The sequence below is a fragment of the Lithobates pipiens genome, unplaced genomic scaffold, assembly GCF_037356315.1.
Source record: "Lithobates pipiens isolate NorthernLeopardFrog02 unplaced genomic scaffold, aLitPip1_a1.2 Scaffold_16, whole genome shotgun sequence".
Classification (NCBI taxonomy): domain Eukaryota; kingdom Metazoa; phylum Chordata; class Amphibia; order Anura; family Ranidae; genus Lithobates; species Lithobates pipiens.
The window spans coordinates 270,790,453-270,812,136 of NW_027507748.1; the positions used below are offsets into that span (position 1 = coordinate 270,790,453).

At 45.3% G+C, this 21,684-nt stretch overlaps 1 protein-coding gene across 2 annotated transcripts in view; it reads right to left on the reverse strand.

The window, feature by feature from the left end:
• Positions 1 to 21,684, reverse strand: part of BAK1 (BCL2 antagonist/killer 1) — an 83,840-nt gene that overhangs the window by 19,967 nt on the left and 42,189 nt on the right. For both annotated transcript variants that reach the window (XM_077481404.1, XM_077481405.1), the window contains exon 4: positions 15,477 to 15,620. In XM_077481404.1, coding sequence (XP_077337530.1) covers positions 15,477 to 15,620 — 144 coding nt within the window. The remainder of the gene's footprint in view (positions 1 to 15,476; positions 15,621 to 21,684) is intronic.

Here is a 21,684-nt window from a genome sequence, read left to right on the forward strand (position 1 = left end):
GGGATTTCTCTCGTTGCAGGGCAGACCCACCAAATGCATGAGAGTTGGGAGGTATGACATTTGAGATCATAAAGGAAATGTTAACAGGGCATCATTGGATGAAGCCATGTTTTTATGAAGAAAGTTAAAGTCTCTCTATGGCCAAATTATTCATCTGTCCATGCCCCTCCCTCTTCTGCTGCAAGATCTGTATTTTTTACCTACCTTCCCCCAGGATAAATGTAATACTCTTCGGTGCCCCTTTAACTTCATGACAGGGGCTGTCAGTCTCTTGGCAGATGTGTCTTGCATTGGAAGGGAGGAAGAAAGGTATCAGCAGTAATAACTTTGAAAGCGTCTACCCTTAGTATACATTGGAACACCACTGCATAGAGTGACAATGCTGGAAGGAATTTACTGCAGGCAAAAGAGTGTTGTCATCCTATAGGAGGAAGGTGCTGCACTGGCAGAATTACTAGGTATTTAAAGCGGTAGTAAACTGCCGAACCCTGCTCCCCAAAAAAAAAAAAAAAAACTGCAAGACAATAGGACTATTTACTTATTTTCAGGAACAGGCAGAGTAATCCTCAATGCCATAGCTCAAGAAATTAAATCCAGGCCTCTTCTGTATCAATCCATTGGGGCAAACTGGTATTTTAATTGTCATGAGCTGCAGCACTTCATTACTGGAGATTAGTCCATTTGACCCCAAAAAATGTGAAAATAGTTCCCTCTCTATCCCGGGCCCCTGCTGCTGAACTGATAGGGCTTAGGAAGTGGGTTATTTAGGGGTTAGCAGTCCATACCAGACACCTCCACTCTGGGGGTACCAGCCAGCGACCCTGAATGTTAATTTTTTGTGTTGTCCCCAGAAATGCAGAAATGGCTATATAGTGCTACTATTATAAACAGTGCACCATTTCTTCGGCCTGTCTGTCAACAATGTTTCAGAGCCAACTGAAGGCCCCTCTTTAGATTCAGTCACATGACACAGCCAAAAGGAAGAACTTCCTCACACTGAGCTACTGCAGTTCAGTAAGGAGATCTGCACTATAGGAGTCTGTACTTGGGGGGGGGGGGGCTACATCTGTACTGAAGGGGGTGAGAGGTGTCTGTACTGAGGGGGATTTGTATTGGAAGACTAGACTGGGAGGGGTGGTTTGCCATTAGGGAGTGTCTGTACCGATTGGGCCTGCACTGAGGGATTATGCTGGGAGTGGGGTCTGTGTTGTGGGGTTGGGATTAAGGCGGATCTATACTGAGTAGGAGGAGATTTGTACTGGGGGTCTTTACTAAAAGGCTGAACTGGAGGGGTCTGTACTGGGGAATGTCTGTACTGCGGGGCTAGCCTGAAAAAGGAGGTCTGTACGGAGGTGGTGGCCTGGGAAGAGAGGGAGATTCAGGGCTGTGGGAGAAGATCTGTAGTGGGAGGTGATTGGGGCTGTTGGTTGACATTTTGTAGTGCTTCTGGACATGGGCTTGGGAGATTATATGGGGGGGGGGGGGGGGTAGATTTGTAGACAGAAAGTGATAGTGTTTTGTTTGAAGAAGATGGGGGTCCTGTTAGGAAGGCTGTATATCTCTATCCCTGTCACCACAGACTACTGCGACAGGGGAAGAGAGGGCACTGCACATGCACAATAGTTAAAGGGGAGAGCACTCATTCCTAAGATGCTTGGGATGAGCCCAGCATACAGTGCGTCCCAGATCCTAGGTAGGACAGGGCTGAACTTTTACAATAGAGGTTTTTGACCAGGCTGTCATGTACCTAGTGGTGAGCCTGGAATGCAGGAGACCTCTCTTGCGTCCCAGACTCACGGCTCCTGATGGTGGTGACAGGAGGCACGGGAGTCAAAAGGTAGCACGAGTGCCTGGCAGGATCAACAGCCGGAGGATGGATCAAGCCGACTTCAGGAACTGTAGCTGAACAAGCAGGCCTCAGTGGCAGCGGACAGGAACCAGTAAACAGCAGGAGACCAACAGGAACAGGTAGATCGCTCAGGAGCAGGCACACAGAAGAGTCGGGCAAGCCGGGTCAAACCAGACAGCCAGTACAGGAATAGATGCAGCAGGCAGAGGCAGGAACGTGGAACAGGCCGGGTTGGTAACGGGTGAGCACGGATGGACCAGAGGATAAAACAGGTGCAGAGTCGTAGACAAGCCGGAGGTCAGAGGCAGGCAGAAGGCAGGGAAGGTCACAGGTCAGGCCGGGTCAATACACGAACAGATCAGATTCAGGCAATAGTCTCAGGAAAGCTGTAGATCAAGCAGCAAGATCTGAAGGGAGAACTGGGTTTAAATAGCCCGCCTGGCGCCGGTAACCGCGCACGCACCCGCCCAGGCACCCGCAGGCACGCACAAACAGGCGACGGACCACTGTCCCCAGCCAGCCTTTCCTGACACAGGCTATGCGGGGAAGTTGCCAATGAGCCACAAGTATAGTAGTTAAAGTGGTGTTCCGGGAAAAAAAAAAAAAAATTAAAAGCCAGCAGCTACACATACTGCAGCTGATGGCTTTTAATAAATGGACACTTACCTGTCCTGCAGTCCCTTGATGTCGGCACCGCAGCTGATGTTTCCATTAGCTGTCGGGTGCTGCCACCGTTTCACGCTGGGAACCCTACTGCGCATGCGTGAGGCCCCGCTCCTCTCTCCCATTAGCCCAGCAGCCGAGGGAGGAGGAGGAGGGAGCCCCGCGGTGACATCACGGCCGCGGCCTGACTACCGGAAGTGGGAAAGGATACCTGTCAAAGGTATCCTGTCCCCCCCCTCCCCCCCGAAAGGTGCCAATTGTGAAACTGGAGGGGGGGCGGGGGAATCCGATAAACGGAAGTTCGACTTTAGGGTGGAACTCTGCTTTAATCAAACCACCAATTTTGAAAGCTGCACTGTACTTAAAACTACTGAGGCCCCTTGACTGCATGGCACATTTTATTACAAAAGTGAACTTGGTTTTTAACTTTTTTTTTTTTGGCCTGGAGAGCAGCTTAAAAAAAAAAAAATAAAAAAAAAAAAAAAAAGGGTACTTACAGTGACTTATTGTTGTATTTTAAACCTCACGCACACTATAAGCGGGGGTTGACTTGAAAAATGTATTTATCAGGAAACAGACTAAACTGTAATATATGAAATATGTTACTGAAATAATTGAATTGGCTTCTAAAGCATTTGCAAAAGAGGTGCCAGCTACACAATATGAAGCTATAGTTCTAGGTGTTCTTTGTTTTTCTTCTTGGATCAACACATTACCAGTAAATATTATAACTGAAGGAGCTGCATTATTGTTTCAGAATAGGTCTTATTTGTAGAAATAGAACAAAAGAAAAATGTGCCATTGCTCACAGCCTTTATATATATTCACAAAGTGCCCTCACAGCCTTTGTATATTCACAAAGTGCACAGAGGGTACACTCCTAGGGCTGGGAGTCTGACTAAAGGCTTAAAATGCCACCCCCAATGGAGCATATGTGCTAATCTTGTTGTTCCAGCGGCTCCCAATGTCAGTCACTGATGTCCTAGCCACACAAACATATTATTAGGAGCTCATATTTTATTTAGGAGATGACAAAACCACAGCTCATGTTCCTGCTGTGATGTCATCTCACATTCAGGTCTGACCAGGATGCTGTATGTTTATTATTGGTGGCACTTTTATTTCTCTTCCATAAAAAGCTGGAAAAGTTGGAGCAAGCCAACATTTAAAATGAAGTCCTGAAATGCGTTCAGAGAACACTACTGATCAGTGCTTTTTCATCAATGCATCTGCATTACACCTAATTCAACCGCTGACTTTTGTTGGTGATCTAGGAAACCCTTTGCCTATGTGTGCATAATGCAGGAGAGGTGTTTCCATACATACTCACTACAGGGTCCTGTTTTGTCACACACAGAAAGCCTAATATACCAAAGTCCAAGAGGAGTAACTTAAGCTGGCCATAGATGGATTGAAATTTGACTGGTTCAACGGGAACCAGCTGAATTTCTATTGATCTGTGGCCATTCCTCATCTACCTCGCTTGTGTGGGGAATCCGTTGGTTTTCTTCTTTTTTTTACCATAAAAAGGTAAATTCAGTGGACTTTCTTCAGCCAAGTTAAAATCCTTTATCAAGACTCTAATAAATGCCACTATGCATCCATTTAAAAAAAACCTTAAATTTATTTATTTTGTTTTAAAACACAACTGGCATAAATACCTGGATTTGAATCAATTTTAGTCTCTTGTAATACCCTGTACTGGAGCACTCGGACTGTAAGAGGGAGGGGCAACACAAACGACCAACTGGGTGTCCTGTTTTCACATGTACTAACAAGGAACATACTGACAGGATGAGTGAGTATACAGATTACCTCATTAGCCAGTTTCTACTTCATCACTATCCAATCACAATCTAGGGGCAAGGAGAAGCCCTAGAGGTCTTGCTTCAAGTGTTTGTAACCCCTAACAATGAACTTCTCGTATCTGCTCCCTTTGGTCATTTGAAAAATGCTAATGAAAATGTTTTGTCATATGTTATGATGCAAAAAAAAAAATCTCTTGTGTCCTGAGCTCTTTACCTGTATCACCATTTTAGAGTCTATTTAGCCACCCTACTTTCTATTATATTTCTACAAATCAATTATTATATATACTTTGACACATGAAGACAGTGGGACAGGTTGAGTAGTTTAGTGAAAGAAAATTCTATAGAGCTGACACCACTGCACAAAAATGCTGAGTGTGTTGTCATTCCGCAATAGGGGACTAGCAGTTGTCTGCACTCTTTCTGTTATTTGTAGATTCTCTAAAGGATACAACATAGATGCCACTTCCATCTACAATAAATCCCTGTCCTCCACCCTGGACAAGCTCGCCCCCCTCACTATACGCAGAATCAGGCCTCAACCCCTTCAACCCTGGCAAACAATGACACTAAAATTCTCAAAAAACCTAGTCGCGCACTTGAGCGTCTGTGGCACAAGACGAAGTCTCTCAAAGACTTCAACCAATACAAATCTGCCCTCCAAAAACACTATTCTTTCCACTGCACTGCCAAGCAGACCTATTTTACAACTCTTATTAACACCTTCTTATCCAGTCCCCGTAAACTTTTCTTCACCATCAACTCTCTACTTCATCCTCCACCACCTCCACCCTCTGACTCACTCACTGACCAGGAGATTGCTAATCACTTTAAAAACAAGATTGATACAATCCGTGATGAAATCTCCACTCTACAGGTATCTCCCCCAGTTAAGACCCCATATCAACAGGTACACGACACTCCCCTTATTCAAATCTGCTACAAAGTTGCTAAACTCCTTTCTAATGCCCACCTAACCACCTGCCCCCTGGACCCTATTCCCTCTCAAATACTACAGTCGCCCTCGGACTCTATCCTACACTCTCTAACCCACATCTTCAATCACTCCCTCGCCCCTGGCATTTTCCCCAATGCTCTAAAACATGCACTGCCCCCCTCATACTTGAAAAGCCGTCCTTGGACCCTACCAATCTTAATAACCTACGCCCTATTTCCTTGCTCCCCTTTTCCTCTAAACTCCTGGTTTTACGACCAACTGAGTGACCACCTCATTAAGAATAACGTTCTTGATCCCCTTCAATCTGGATTTAGCCCTTAACACTCCACAGAAACTGCTCTTTTAAAAAACTCACAAATGACCTTCTAACTGCAAAAAACCAATGGACACTATTCTGTACTCCTACTTCTGGACCTTTCAGCTGCCTTTGACATGGTTGACCACCCCCTCCTCCTCAAAAATTTTTACTCCCTTGGTCTCCGTGACTGTGCTCTTCAGTGGCTCTCATCCTACCTATCCCAACTCACCTTCAGTGTCACTTATAACTTACAATTCTATTTCCTCCACTCCTCTTCCCTTCTCCGTCGGGGTCCCCCAAGGTTCTGTTCTTGGACCTCTTATTCTCAATCTACACCTCTTCCCTGGGTCAGCTGATAGCCTCTCACAGCTTTCAATATAATTTCTATGCTGACGACACACAAATCTATCTCCCCACCCCTCAACTCACTCCATCAGTCTCCTCCCGCATCACTGACATATCTGTATGGATGTCACAACACTTCCTCAAACTCAGCTTGTCCAAAACCGAGCTCATAATATTTCCTCCCCCACGTGCCTCTTCCCCTGACTTATCTGTCAAGAGCAATGTTACAACCATCCACCCATCCCCACATGTCAGCGTGCTAGGCGTTATCCTGGACTATAAACGCTCCTTTTGGCCCCACATCCAATCAATTTCCAAAGCTTGCTACCTCAACCTCCGCAACATCTCTAAACTACGTCCCGTTCTAACCATTGACACCACAAAGCTCCTGATTCACTCCCTGGTTATCTCTCGCCTTGACTACTGCAACTCCCTCCTCATTGGCTTACTTTTAAAGTGGAAGTAAACCCTTCTATCGTTTTCAGTCAAGGAAGCTGCCATCTTGGCCTCTAACGATTCTTCAACTGCCATAATGCTGCACATGTGATCAGTTATGAAACCAGCCATTGGATGGTTTGAAAGTTTGGTTGAGAGCACAACCAATGTGAAAGTTAGCATTTCCGGCATGCCGGGAATGTAAGTGTTTTTTTGAAACTGGGTTTACTACCGCTTTAAATAGACTATCCTCCCTTTAGTCCATCATGAATGCTGCTGCCAGACTCATCCACCTTACAAACCACAGTGTCTGCTACCCCTCTCTGCCAATCCCTCCACTGGCGGCCACTTGCCCAACAAATTAAATTCAGAAGACTAACAATAAGTTACAAAGCCATCCACAACTCTGCCCCCAGCTACATCACTAGCCTAGTCTCAAAATACCAACCTAATCGCCCTCTTCGTTCCTCCCAAGACCTCCTGCTCTCTAGCTTCCTCTTTACCTCCTCCCATATCTGCCTCCAGGACTTCTCCCGAGACTTGCCTAACCTCTGGAATTCGCTACCCCAATATGTCAGACTGTCTCCAAATTTATGCACTTTTAGGTGATCCCTGAAAACTTTCCTCTTCAGAGAAGCCTATACTGCCTCCATCTAACAACCGCACTATTTTCTCCATTAGCTCATCCCCCACAGCTATTACCCTCTTGTATACCTTGACCCTCCCTCCTAGATTGTAAGTTATAACGAGCAGGGCTCTCCGATTCCCCCCTGTATTGAATTGTAATTGTACTGTCTGCCCTAATGTTGTAAAGTTCTGTGCAAACTGTCGGCGCTATATAAATCCTGTATAATAATAATAATAATAATAATAATAACATATATAACTGCACAAATACATGATTAATATGTTTTGTTTTTTTTGCTTTGCTGCACTTTAACTGCAGTAGAGAATGTAGTCAAGTCACCAGGATGTAGTTACAGTGTATAAGGGTGCTCTGAGCATGAGGACCAAGCAGACAGTATCTCTAGAAAAGAAAGGGTCCAATGATATATATCCAACACTGAGGGCTGAATTTAGAAAAGAGGAGCAAACTCTGAAACAAAATAAGGATGGAGAGAGAGGCACTCTAAGTGCAGAATTAGTAGCTATTTATTTCCCCAAACAAGATTAAAAACATTTACAAAATCTGGCACATTAAAAACCGTGTAGTCATTGATGATGTAAATGGTCCGGCAGGCTAAGACTCTCACAATTGTGTCCTGTGCTGTACCAAAAACAGAGTTACCGTTAAGCTGATGCATGGGTACACACAGAGTTCATGATGGACGGAGATCCCAGGAGTGATGTCAGCAGTGAGAGACTGGAGCCAGCATGAACAGGATGTAGTCATCAATAAGGGACGCATTTTGGAACATTAGTAAGTTCCTTTTTCAACCTAAGGTACTAATAAGGGATGCGTTTCGGAACAGTAGTAAGTAGGGATGGCCGAACGGTTCGCCCGGCGGGCGGTTCGCGGTGAATTTCGGCCGTTCGCAGTCTGCCTGGCGGACTTACGTGTTTACTGTGTAAAAGAACTTTGATCTATGATGACACATCCATCATGGGGTACAGGACAGCCAATTGAGACATTACAGCACATGGACACTTGGACATTCCCCCTAACTTATAAATAGACCCGACCCGGCGGCCATTTTACATTCTTTCGTATGTCACTATAGGGAGAGGTTGCTGTGTGGAGCAGGGAGAGACTGCAGTGACCCAAATCGCTATTAGGTCCACAAAATTTCTTTTAAGGACTGGTATGGTATAGGTGTAGTTCAGGATATAGGTTTGAGACACTGCTATTCAAGTCATTGTTGCAGCAGGTTGTCTTTTGTCAGTGCTGAGAGAGGGACAGATAGGACGCTGTGTGTTGCAGAGAGGGACAGTCAGTTTAATCATTAGCTGTTACTATTAGGTCCACAAAAGTCCTTTTCAGGACTGGTATGTTAAAGTAGTACAGGATATAGTTTTGAGTGCTATTCAAGTTATTGTTGCAGCAGCCTGTGTTTTGTCAGTTTAAATAGGGACAGACAGGAAGCTGTGTGTGGCAGTGAGGGACAGTCAGTTTAATCAGTAGCTGTTACTATTAGGTCCACAAAGGTCCTTTTCAGGACTGGTATGGTAATAGGGTTGTACACGTATAATATTCTTTCTTCCAAATATAGAAAGAATATTATACTTGACTGCTGCCCTTCTGCTGCAGTAGTCCTTTATGAGTATAGGGACTGAGGTACAGTCTGCTAATCACAACCTACTAGTTCCACAAAGGCCCTTATAAGGTATAGCGTACTAGAGTATATAGGGTTGAGTGAGGTACAGTCTGCTAATCCTTAAGGACTGGTATAGGTCCACAATATATAGGGTTGAGGTGCACTACTGCTGACTGCTGCTCTATTCTGCAGCAGTCCTTTATCAGTATAGGGACTGAGAGTTTTGTCACAGGGTCATTTAAAAAAAAATGACAAGCAGAGGAAGAGGCAGGCCCTTCCGCAGGGGTGGTAGGGGTAGGGCAGGAGCAACAGGCTTGAGCCAAAGTGGGAAATTGCAGAATGTGCGTGCGATTACATCAAAGGAAGCACCAGAATTGGTTGACTGGCTCACTCAGCCTTACTCTTCTGCACCCTCCTCATCCTCTAGATCTGCACCCTCTTCTTCACTCTCTGCTATGTGCACCCCCAAAGACACTACCACCACCAAACACCACCACCACCACATACCTTCCTCTTGAGTCACAGGAATTATTTTCCGATCCATATCAAGACATTTCTGATGCGCAGCCACTCTTGGCATTGGATCAGGAAGAGGAGGTAGCAACAACCGCCACTCAGCAGTCTGATGACAGTACCCAGATCAGCCCAAGGAGGAGGTTGGTCACCGGTGTTGCTGCTTACTCTGAGATCTCTACTTATAGCGGTGGGAAAGGTGACGTAGATGATGACGTGTCTAGTGATGTCACGTGGGTGCCCACAAGAGAGGAAGAGGAGGGGAGTTCAGAGGGAGATATGGACCAGCAGATAGGGAGGAGAAGCAGGAATAACTTACATTGCACAGGAGGGACAAAGCAGACTGCTAATGTATCAGGAGCGAGTCATCGACCATGTACGGTCACATCTGGCGCTCCCAGGATAGCCGACACATGGCTCCGCAGTGTGGGCTTTTTTTTTTTTTTTAACGTGTCCGCTGCTGACAATAGTGTTGCCATCTGCAGTCAACGCATTAGTCGCGGTAAGCCTAACACTCACCAAGCCCAGTGGGAGCAACGGAACACACAAAGCCACACTCCAGGCTCTCACCGTCCAGCCTCGTCTTCTACTTCTCCTTCTCCTCTCTCCTCACAATTGTCCTCCACTCCACCTTCCATCACGCCAAGCTCATGTTTTTCTGCAAAAAGGCAGTCTTCCGTGGGCCTAATGTTCGAGCGTATAAAAAATGATGACGCCGGATAACCCTCTTGCTCAACGGTTGACGGCTGGCTTGTCAGAACTGATAGCCCGCCAACTACTGCCATATAAACTGGTGGACTCGGAGGCCTTTCCAAAATTTGTGGCCATTGGAACACCACAATGGCAGGTCCCAGGAAGGAAGTATTTCTCACAGAAGGGCATCCCAGAGCTATATGGCCATGTTCAGCGGCAAGTGAATCCATCTCTGGCACACAGTGTCGGTGCCAAAATACATCTGACCACAGACACGTGGTCTACCAAACACGGGTAGAGAAGGTATATCACTTTTACTGCCCACTGGGTGAACCTTCTGACGGCCGTCAAGCATGTAACCTGTGGCACCTGTGTAGATTTGGTTTTACCGCCACGGATTGTATGCAGGCCTGGCTCTTCTCCTCCTCCTCCTACTCCATCCTCTCCTCCTCGGCTGACTCCTCCTTTTCCACTGCTAGCGTCTCTTCCGCTGCACCGCCCAAGCTCCCCAGAACCTATTCGACATGCCAGGTGAGACGTTGCCATGCCGTGCTGCATCTGTTGTGCCTGGAAGCCAAGAGCCACACTGGCCCGGCACTCCTTTCAGCTTTGTGTTCACATGCAGATCAGTGGCTAACACCGCTCAAATTGACAGTTGGTAAAGTGGTGTGTGACAACGGTGCCAATCTGCTTAGCGTATTGAAACAGGGCAAAATTACGCACGTGCCATGCATAGCACACGTCTTAAAACTTGGTCGTGCAGCGATTCGTTGTCAAATACCCTGGGGTCCAGGACATCTTGCGGCAGGCAAGGAAAATCTCGGCCCATTTCAGAAGATCTTACACGGCCATGGCTCGCCTTGCTGACATTCAGCGGCGACACAATCTGCCGGTCAGACGTCTTATTTGCGATTGCCCGACGCGATGGAACTCAACCTTCTATATTCTTGATAGGCTGCTCCAGCAGAAACGTGCAGTTAACGTCTACCTGTATGAACTCTGCGGCAGAACAGGTTCTGGGGAGCTGTTTTTTTTTCACCGCGCCAGTGGCTGCTCATGCGCGATGCATGCAGACTTCTGCGGCCATTTGAGGAGATCACCAAACTGGTCAGTCGCAGCCATGGCGCCATCAGTGACATGGTACCTTATGCCTTCTTTATGGAGCGTGCATTGCGTCCTGTCATTGATCAAGCTGTGGAGGAGCAGGAGCGGGAAGATGAGGAAGTCGCAATGCTGGATGAATTCCCAGGGGGGGCTACTCTGAGACAAGTGAACAACAGGAGTCTGAAGAGGAGTCAGAGGAGGATGGTGCCGGGGCGGATGAGGAGGAGCAAGAAGAGCATGCTTTAAACCTTTCTGGGATCCCTGTTGTTGTGCGTGGATGGGGAGAGGAGAATGAAGAGGACGGCATTATCCTGGATGATGAGCAGGAGCCAGGCCACCACACCACTTCCACTTTAGTGCAAATGGGGCCCTTCATGCTCCAGTGTTTTAATAGGGACCCCCGTATAAAAAGCATCTAGGACCAGTACTGGGTAGCAACGTACTTTGGCCCCCGGTACAAACACAAAATGGCGGAAATGTTACCGCCGTCACAGAGGGCTGTCAGAATGGAGCACTTCCAGGCCTTGCTTCGAGAAATGCTGCATTCCTCTCTTGCGTGCGCTGGCAGAGGAGCAATTCCCAGTCCCAGAGAAGGAGTTGCGGGTACCAATCCAACAGCACCTGCAAGAAGAGGCCGGTTTGAAGATGTGTTGGTGACTTCGGATATGAGGTCATTCTTTCAGCCGGCCCATCGACAGGTGTCATCCGGATCCAGCATCAGGGAACACCTAGACCGTCAGGTGTCCGACTACATCGGGTTAACAACCGATGTGGACGCTCTGAGGAGTGATGAACCCCTGGACTACTGGGTGGGCAGGCTTGACCTCTGGCCAGAGCTTGCCCAATTTGCAATCGAACTGTTGGCTTGCCCCTCGTCCTGTCCGAAAGGACGTTCAGCGCAGCAGGGGGGGTCGTGACCGATAAGCGTACTCACCTAGCTCACGACAGTGTTAACTACCTCACATTTCTAAAAATGAATGAGGCATGGATCTTGGAGGAATTCAACACATGTGACCAGTAGACCATGTATATGTCTATAAACGATTTTTTTTAATCGAGCACACAGACCTTGTTTCTTCATTTGGCTCACTTCCTTGTCCAAAAAAAGCACACCGTACTATATGCCCGTACCCTCCTGTTTGAAGAGGTTGAGCGGTGTCATATTTTTGGGGGCCAGCAGCAAGTTGCTGGTATCAGTGCTGCTGTTAGTGCTCTCTATCTCGGTGCTGGTGTCAGTGCTTTATGTCACGCTGCTGATGTCAGTGCTCTCTATCACGGTGCTGTTGTCAGATCACTCTATCACGGTGCATGTGTTAGATCACTCTATCACGGTGCAGGTGTCAGTGCTCTATATCACGGTGCTGGTGATGATCATCTGCTGCGCTCTCTTCTTTGCCTACTCTGACCTTCCCTCGCCTCCATTGCCTCATGAGTCCTGAAGTTTCAGAATTTCACATATAAAAAAAGAATACTTGTAGTTGTCGCTCCCAGATTCACCTCATACATGTGTTATGTCATTGGCCATGTGGTGGGACTATGTGTGCACAGCTAGCAATTATTTTGTGGCTGCAAATGTGACCTGTAGGTTTGTAAAGTTCACCATCCCTGTGCTGTGCTGACTTCCTTCTGGGGCTGCTTATTATGAGGGGCTCCCACCATCCCTGTGCTATGCTGACTTCCTCCTGGGGCTGCTTATTATGTGGGGCTCCCACCATCCCTGTGCTATGCTGACTTCCTCCTGGGGCTGCTTATTATGAGGGGCTCCCACCATCCCTGTGCTGTCCTGACTTCCTCCTGGGGATGCTTATTATGAGGGGCTCCCACCATCCCTGTGCTATGCTGACATCCTCCTGGGGCTGCTTATTATGAGGGGCTCCCACCATCCCTGTGCTATGCTGACATCCTCCTGGGGCTGCTTATTATGAGGGGCTCCCACCATCCCTGTGCTGTGCTGACTTCCTCCTGGGGCTCCCACCATCCCTGTGCTATGCTCATTATGAGGGGCTTTTACCATACCTGTGTTGTGCTGACTTCCTCCTGGAGCTGCTTACAGAACAGGTGTCAGTGCTGTATATTACGGTGATCGTGTCAGTGCTTTATGTCACGGTGCTGGTGATGTCAGTGCTTTATGTCACGGTGCTGGTGATGTCAGTGCTCTCTAAATCACCGTGCTGGTGTCAGTGCTCTCTAAATCACTGTGCTGGTGTCAGCGCTCTAAATCCCCGTGCTGGTGTCAGCGCTCTAAATCCCCGTGCTGGTGTCAGCGCTCTAAATCCCCGTGCTGGTGTCAGCGCTCTAAATCCCCGTGCTGGTGTCAGCGCTCTAAATCCCCGTGCTGGTGTCAGCGCTCTAAATCCCCGTGCTGGTGTCAGCGCTCTAAATCCCCGTGCTGGTGTCAGCGCTCTAAATCCCCGTGCTGGTGTCAGCGCTCTAAATCCCCGTGCTGGTGTCAGCGCTCTAAATCCCCGTGCTGGTGTCAGCGCTCTAAATCCCCGTGCTGGTGTCAGCGCTCTAAATCACCGTGCTGGTGTCAGCGCTCTAAATCACCGTGCTGGTGTCAGCGCTCTAAATCACCGTGCTGGTGTCAGCGCTCTAAATCACCGTGCTGGTGTCAGCGCTCTAAATCACCGTGCTGGTGTCAGATCGCTCTGTCACGCTGCTGGTGTCAGATCGCTCTGTCACGCTGCTGGTGTCAGATCGCTCTGTCACGCTGCTGGTGTCAGTGCTGTATGTCACGCTGCTGGTGTCAGTGCTGTATGTCACGCTGCTGGTGTCAGTGCTGTATGTCACGCTGCTGGTGTCAGTGCTGTATGTCACGCTGCTGGTGTCAGTGCTGTATGTCACGCTGCTGGTGTCAGTGCTGTATGTCACGCTGCTGGTGTCAGTGCTGTATGTCACGCTGCTGGTGTCAGTGCTGTATGTCACGCTGCTGGTGTCAGTGCTGTATGTCACGCTGCTGGTGTCAGTGCTGTATGTCACGCTGCTGGTGTCAGTGCTTTATGTCACGCTGCTGGTGTCAGTGCTTTATGTCACGCTGCTGGTGCCCATGCTTTATGTCACGCTGCTGGTGTCCGTGCTTTATGTCACACTGCTGGTGTCCGTGCTTTATGTCACGCTGCTGGGGTCAGTGCTCTCTATCACGGTGCAGGTGTCATTGCTGTATGTCACGCTGCTGATGTCAGTGCTCTCTATCACAGTGCCGGTGTCAGATCACTCTATCACGGTGAAGGTGTCATTGCTGTATGTCACACTGCTGATGTCAGTGCTCACGGTGCGGTTGATCATCTCCTGCACCCTCTTCTTTGCCTACCCTGACCTTCCCTCTCCTCCATTGCCTTCATGCACTCCACAGTCCTGAATTGTCACAATTTCACATATAAAAAAAGAATGCTTGTAGTTGTCGATCCCAGATTCACCTCATGTCATTGGCCATGTGGTGGGACTACGTTTGCACAGCGAGTAATTATTTTGTGGCTGCAAATTTGACCTGTAGGTTTGTAAAGTTCGCCTCCCATTGAAGTCAATGGGGCCCGCCGCGAACGTTATGGTTTGCGAACTATCAGCCGCGTTCGCGAAACGTCCCGTCAGAAGTTCGTCCATCACTAGTAGTAAGTTCCTTTTTGAACCTAAGGTTGAAAAAGGAACTTACTAATTTTCCGAAACGTGTCCCTTACTAATGACTATACCCTGTTCATGCTGGCTCCCGTCTCTCACTGTTGACATCACTTCTGGGATCTCCATCCATCATGAACTCTGTGTGTGTACCCATGCATCAACTTACCGGTAGCGCTATGTTTTTGATTACAAAAAAATTTTGAGCATTTTTATTGCCATTGCAACGAATGTAAGCATCTCTTGCAATAACAATACAGCATGACAGGTCTTCTTTATGGGAAGATCGCCTCTACACTTAAAAGTAAAAGATCAAAAGAAAGAAAAATGCATCTTTCGCTTTAAGAAAAAAAAGTCATGTTTACATGGCCCAAGAACCGGATCATGATGTCGTTTTGATCCTCCCAGGGCATAGAGATCTTGCCATCGCTTATTTCTATGGCAAGACACCGCCAGTGCCAAATTGTTCCTGGGCTCAGCAATCAGTAATGTAAGCCTGGGAACCATCGGGAAGTGGCGGGAGGGGGCACAGCTCTCCCACCACTTCTAAAAGTGATCCCACAGTGAATCTGTCACAGGGATCACTTATCTGAAAGCCGGCCGCCTAAGGAAAAAAATACCAGGGTTATGGCATCTAGCTGTAGCCATAACCCCGGTATTAAATGTCAAAGTAATGACGTATTTTTTGCGTTAGGCAGACAACAAGTGGTTAAAGTAACCATTTTATGAAAAGGTCAGAATACAGCTGCAGTTACAGTGTGTACTGGATAGCATTTGTATTTCTCCAGCTTCTTGTTGCCTGGTATAACTTAAATAAAATGTTCAACAATGTAATGTCACATTCCTACACATCACTTGACTATACCAGCTATGTTAACCAGGTACATCTTATTCAGTCATACAGGGCTCAAAATGTATTCTAACAGTTCTTTTTTGGCAGTACCTGGAAGCAATCTTTCGGAAATATTCATAAGCGTTGTCCAAGCTAGGATTCAGGTTCTTCACAATGGCATCAAATTGATCCTTATAGCGCTTATTAAAGTCATCTCCAATCAATGCTAGCTGTTGTCCCACTTTGTCTAAATTGCTGTGGAAAAACAAAGTTGTTATTTTTGTGTTAAAGTTTTTTTTTTCTATGCAAGACAAAAATAGCCAAGCTATTTAGACCTAAGGGTAAAATATAAGAGCATGTTTTTGCAGGAAAGGCAATTTAGAGCCTTTTAAACACTACATCCCTGAAGTTTTTTGGAGTTGATTGGTTAAAACTGCTGAAAAGAAAATGGAGAACACTAGAGTTGCTACCAATAGCAACCAATTAAGTTTCCGCTTTCATTTTAAAAAGCCATTCTTAACATTATTTGTAACGATTTTTCTCCAGTTAGTATTTATCCATATTAGAGTAATATACATTGCTGTGTATCCAAAAGTCCCCTGACCTATAGCTCTATGTAACAGGCCAGGGGACCATAACAAGCTTATATTTTGCCTTTGGCATTAACAGACTTACCAATTTCAGACTCCCTTTATTTGGAATTGCTTTATTTTATAAAGGCACATTTGCCCTTCTAAGTTATCTTCTAAAGCCTTATATATCCAAAATCATTACTGCAGTAATAGGTGGTCGAAGTAGGCTGAATTGGTGTAGTGGGTAGCACTCTCACCTAGCAGTAAAAAGAGTCGCTGGTTCAAATCCCAACCATGACACTACCTGCCTGGAGTTTGCCTGTTCTCCCTGTGCCTGCGTGGGTTTCCTCCGGGTACTCTGGTTTCCTGTCACACTCCAAAGACTGCTGTTAGGTTAACTGGATTCTAACCAAAATTGGCACTAGTATATGAATGTGAGTTGGGGACCTTGGATTGTGGGCTCCTTGAGGGCAGGGACCAATGTGAGTGTACGATGTATGTGTGGAGTGCTGTGTAAATTGACAGCGCTATATGGATACCTTAAATAATATATAATAGAGGAGTATCTTAATGAGACACAGGGATAGGGACAATTGTAGACACGCATCCACACTCACTCAGGTCAAACTGGATATTCAACGTTAATATACAAGTATAAATTATCCAACAATTTCCTTACATTTCAGACTCAAAATTTTCTTCAATTCTTCATCAAAAATAAAAGAGTCACTTAAAGTGGAATTAAGGTCTGCTATACTTACCTCTCCTCCAGGGATATGACATCTGAGAGTCCCCTTGTCCCCACTGAAATCTTCACCTAGTCTTCTTCCAGGTTTATCATCTTCAGCCAGCCTGGGATGACGCATGCTCCGGACATGCACAAGGAAGTTATTTCATCCCAGTGCATTCTAAGATTGTATACTAAACTGCACATGTATAGTTCAGTGTACAATCTTTGTAGAAGAAGAGAGGGGGACAGCAGCATGGATGGGGACACCTGCAGAGAAGAGCGAGAGACATGGAGCCGCATGGAGGGGGACAAGGACAAGAGAGGGGAACAGATGCACGGAGGAGAGCGGGAGACATGGAGCAGCATGGAGGGGGACAGCAGCATGGCGGGGGACAGCAGCATGGAGAAGGACGGATGGGGACTGGAGGATAGGGGACAGTCAGTGGCGATCGTGTGTGGGAGAGAAGCACCGCGCTGAAAGCCGCGGTGGGGGTGTATTGACCTGCAACTTGCAACGTGAGAGCCTTTCACGCACGTCAACTTATTTTCGTAGTCAACATAATCGATTACGTTGACTCATCGTGGCAGCTCTAATCCATACAGTCGATCTTTTAGACTAAAAAGGAATTGTTCTACATTTGATTCCTTTAAAATTGAGGCCGATGCATTAAAAAAACGTTTGCCTAAACGTGGTTACTCTCATACCTGTTTAAAAAAGGCATACAGGCGAGCATGTAACAAGTCTATACCTGACTTGCTTTTCCCAAAGGACAGACAAATGCCTACAGGAATACAACAGATGAGATTGATAACTAAGTTTAGCAATCAGCACAAAAATATTAAAAACATCCATTTAGAAACATTGGAAAATCTTACAGGCTGATTCTCTTATCTGTCCTCATATCTCCGTACCTGACCATTACATTTCGTAAAGCGACATTGTTAAAAGACAAACTGGTATATACAGAATTTGTGGGGGAATTTAGAAAGGATCCATGTAAGCGGTTGGGTACATTCACGTATGGGAGCTGTACCATTTGTTAGTATATGGGCACTAGACATAACATCCTGTTATCCAATGGCAAAACATTCAAGCCTCAGCATTTTGCTAACTGTAAAACTCCAGCTGTGATTCACATGTTACAATGCCAGTGTCAGAGCTTTTACATTGGAAAGACGAAACTTGAGTTTTTACAATAAACTTCGGCTCCAGAGAGAATGTCATTGGATCATGGAGTTAAAGAGGAAGTAAACCCTGATGGGTTTAGTTCCTCTGTTTCCCTGCAAAGGTAAAGCATAATGGGCTGCTATGCATTGCATAGTAGCCCATTATGTGTCACTTACCTGGACACAGGAACCAGCGATGTCACCGCTGTCCCCTCTTACACGGAGCATCCATCTTCTTTCCGGGTACTGTGGCTCCGGTTCTGTGATTGATTCTTTTTGCAAATATCTCCTAAACCTACACGGGCTTACCTGTAGGTCAAAGTGGTCTGTAAGGGTTTACAACCACTTTAACCACTTAAGGACCAGCCTCGTTTTGAGATTTAAGTGTTTACATGTTTAAAACAGTTTTTTTTTTTCTAGAAAATTACTTAGAACCCCAAACATTATATATCACACCATATTTGCGCAGCGGTCTTACAAGCGCACTTTTTTTGGAAAAAAATTCTCTTTTTTGACAAAAAAAAAAAAAAGATAGGACAGCAGTAAAATTAGCCCAATTTTTTTTATACTGTGAAAGATAATGTTACGCCGAGTAAATTGATACCAAACATGTCATGCTTCAAAATTGCACCCGCTCGTGGAATGGCGACAAACGTTTAGCCGTAAATTCTACAGGTTGCATGTTCTGCATTACACAGGAGTTCTAGGGCTAGAATTATTGCTCTCACTCTACCGATTGCGGTGATACCTCACATGTGTGGTTTGAACACTGTTTTCATATACGGGTGCTACGCTTCTGCGCGCAAGCTCATCAGGACGGGCGCAGTTAAAAAAAATGTTTGCTATTATTTATTTTACCTTTTATTTTTTATTTTTACACTGTTTCAAAAAAAATTTTCACTTTTATTCCTATTACAAGGAATGTAAACATCCCTTGTAGTAGAAAAAAAACAAAACATGGCAGGTCCTCTTAAATATGAGATCTGAGGTCAAAAAGCCCTCAGATCTCATATTTAGACTAAAATGCAATAAAAAATAAATAAAAAAATTGTAATTTAAAAAAAATTGTCTCCATACTGAACAAGCAGAAGGACGCGATCGCCTCCAGATCGCAGCGGGAGGGGGGCCCTCTCCCACCACCGATAACAGTGATCTCGTGACAAATCCGCCGCAGGGACCACTTTTACCTTGTAGCGGACCGCCTGCTGAAGAAGAGGATACCGGGGTTTTGGCAGCTAGCTGACGGGTCATGTGATCCGTGTATTGGTGCTGTCATCCTGTTTATGTTCTCATTATGTTGCAATTGACCACAGCTGCTGTTATCTGATCCACATGGTGCAGACACCCACCTATTTGCAGGCTATATAAACTTTGCTACCTCTAACATTCATTGTCATCACTGCTTCCTGATGTCTGGTCTTCCTGATACACTGCTTAAGAGACATTAAGGTATTGCTATTGACTCTAGACCAGTGATTCTCAACCTGGGTTCCTCCAGGAGGTTGCTAGGGGTTCCTTCAGCATTGGCCAATTTTTGCCTCTAAGATAAGTTCCCACTCACGCCATTGATCTTTTTAGCTATCTGTAAGGAGGTAATTCTTCCCAATAACCACAAGTGTAAGGACCATTCTTCCCACTGACCATTACACTAATGTATCATGAGTTGTAGATTTCTAATTTTTAGAAGGGGTTCCCCGAGACCAGAGAACTATTTAAAGGGTTCCTCGGTGTTGAAAAGGTTGAGAAAGGCTGCTCTAGACTATTTGTTTGTGTTAGTTTATATTACGCTGTTTGGCAGTTTTAAATCTAGTCTTTTGCAATCAAAATTAATTTTGGGATATCATCACCATTAATTAAACCTGAATAATCTCACTGTTTGGATTACTGATAATAAAGATTTATTAAAATTTTCCCTAAAGTATTTTTTTGTACATTGTTAATTTTTAACAAACACAGAGTCCATTATAACTTTTTGTTCTTTGTTTGATGTTTGTTTGCAACCTTGGTACTAACTTGCACACAGCAACTTAAGGTTATGTCTTATACATTTGTCTTATTATATGTGTGGTTGGTGGACTACCAATTGACACGCATTATACATTGGGGTTTTTCTGTATGACTATATATAGCAATTCAGCACAGTACGCGTTTATACTTATTTGTCATCTTTATCCTTTAGCACCTGCATTGGCGTCCATCATGCACTCTGACAACTTTAATTGTTCTCACATGGTCATTTTCTAGCCATATTTTCTGGCTTGAATACCGCTTAACAGCCACTTCCTCAACTTATTAGCGTTGTGATCACTATGCGGTGCTAATCAGGAGTTTTTCGTCTCTATGTTTTGGGTTCTATTTTCATTTCAAGTCAGGTTGTACCCAGCAGTGAAGCTATTTTCTTCTCTCATCAGGTTATATTTTTATACATATTTTTTTTTTGTGAAGGTGGGGTTAATCTTGCATGTGTTGGTATAATGAATTCATTGCACTCCCCTGCCCTTAACAATGCTCACTTCATGCATTCTGTTTATATGATTCTCAATGTTGATTTACGTTTTATTATAGATGTACATCGTCTTCCACAAGGAACCGCCCCCGAGGAAAGGACAAGTTCCTGAAACGCATCGGCCGTAATTTCCATCTAGGAGAAAATACTTATTTGTATTTGTTGTACATTCTGATATTGTTCTTAAATAGTTAAATTGCAATTGCTATGCAGACATTGACTTTTTTTAAGATTTAATAAATTACAATTTGTTATAAATCAATACTTGGTTTTGTATCCTTACTCAGTTGCCCTTAAAATCGCAATCCTCCTTGGGGGACACTTTCTCACTAGCCTTATGTAGGGGGCCCCGTCGGGTAGGCTTTATGGGGCCCCATGATTTCTATCAGTGGCCCTGATGGCCTATACTCATTTTTCATTGCTGAATTTGGCCACTGGTACCAAAAGAATGCCCAGTTTAATCTCCAAGCTGACTTGCCAGAGCCTACAAAAGGAGTATCGGCTCCCTCCTAAACACGTGACATCACTGGGCCAATCAAGGGTCACCAGCACTGCCACATGGGAGAGGGGGAGCGAGTCACAAAATCACCCATAACTGTAAGTAACAGATATTTCCCTTTCACATTTTGCATTGTGTGTGCAAATGAAAGAAGAGTATATGCTGCAGGGGAGGAGAGGAGTTACCGTTTCACTTGCTATAGACTAAGAACTAAAGACTATAGACTAAGAAGTGTATACCTTGACCCCTCAAACAAATAACGGCATCACTCTCTTGCACCTATAATTATTTGTATGTATTACCATATATAGCATAATAAATGTACTTATTAATAAATAAACTTAATCTGAAGAACACATAATTTGGCCTTCTAATATACTTAGCAGCAGCACGGGGCTGTGTTGAGCCCTTTCATCTGTCCTGACCCTCTTTTAGAGGGCCCTGTTGCATTTCCCTCCTGGAGAACATCTACATTTTATTTATTTTATATTTTTTTCTATCCCCCCCCCCCCTTTTTTCTGTTATACATCCTGCCCTCCTAACAATTGTGCATTTATTATATCAGCTCATCTGCTTTTGCTGTATGTATTTTCACCGTCTGGTATGTTCTATTCGCATTGACAGATGCAGGCTCTACTTCTCATGGGCCTTTTGGCCCAACTGCTTTGTTGAGTAGTTCCAGTATTATATGCCACGCTGTAGAGAAAACATTGTCGATGCATTGTGTAGTTTTACCTTTGCTTTGAAGATATACACTTCTGATGATGTCTTGATATGATGTATGTAAGAAGCTTTGCCATATTAAACAAATAAAAAAAAAAAACAAGCATTCAACTGTGCTACTG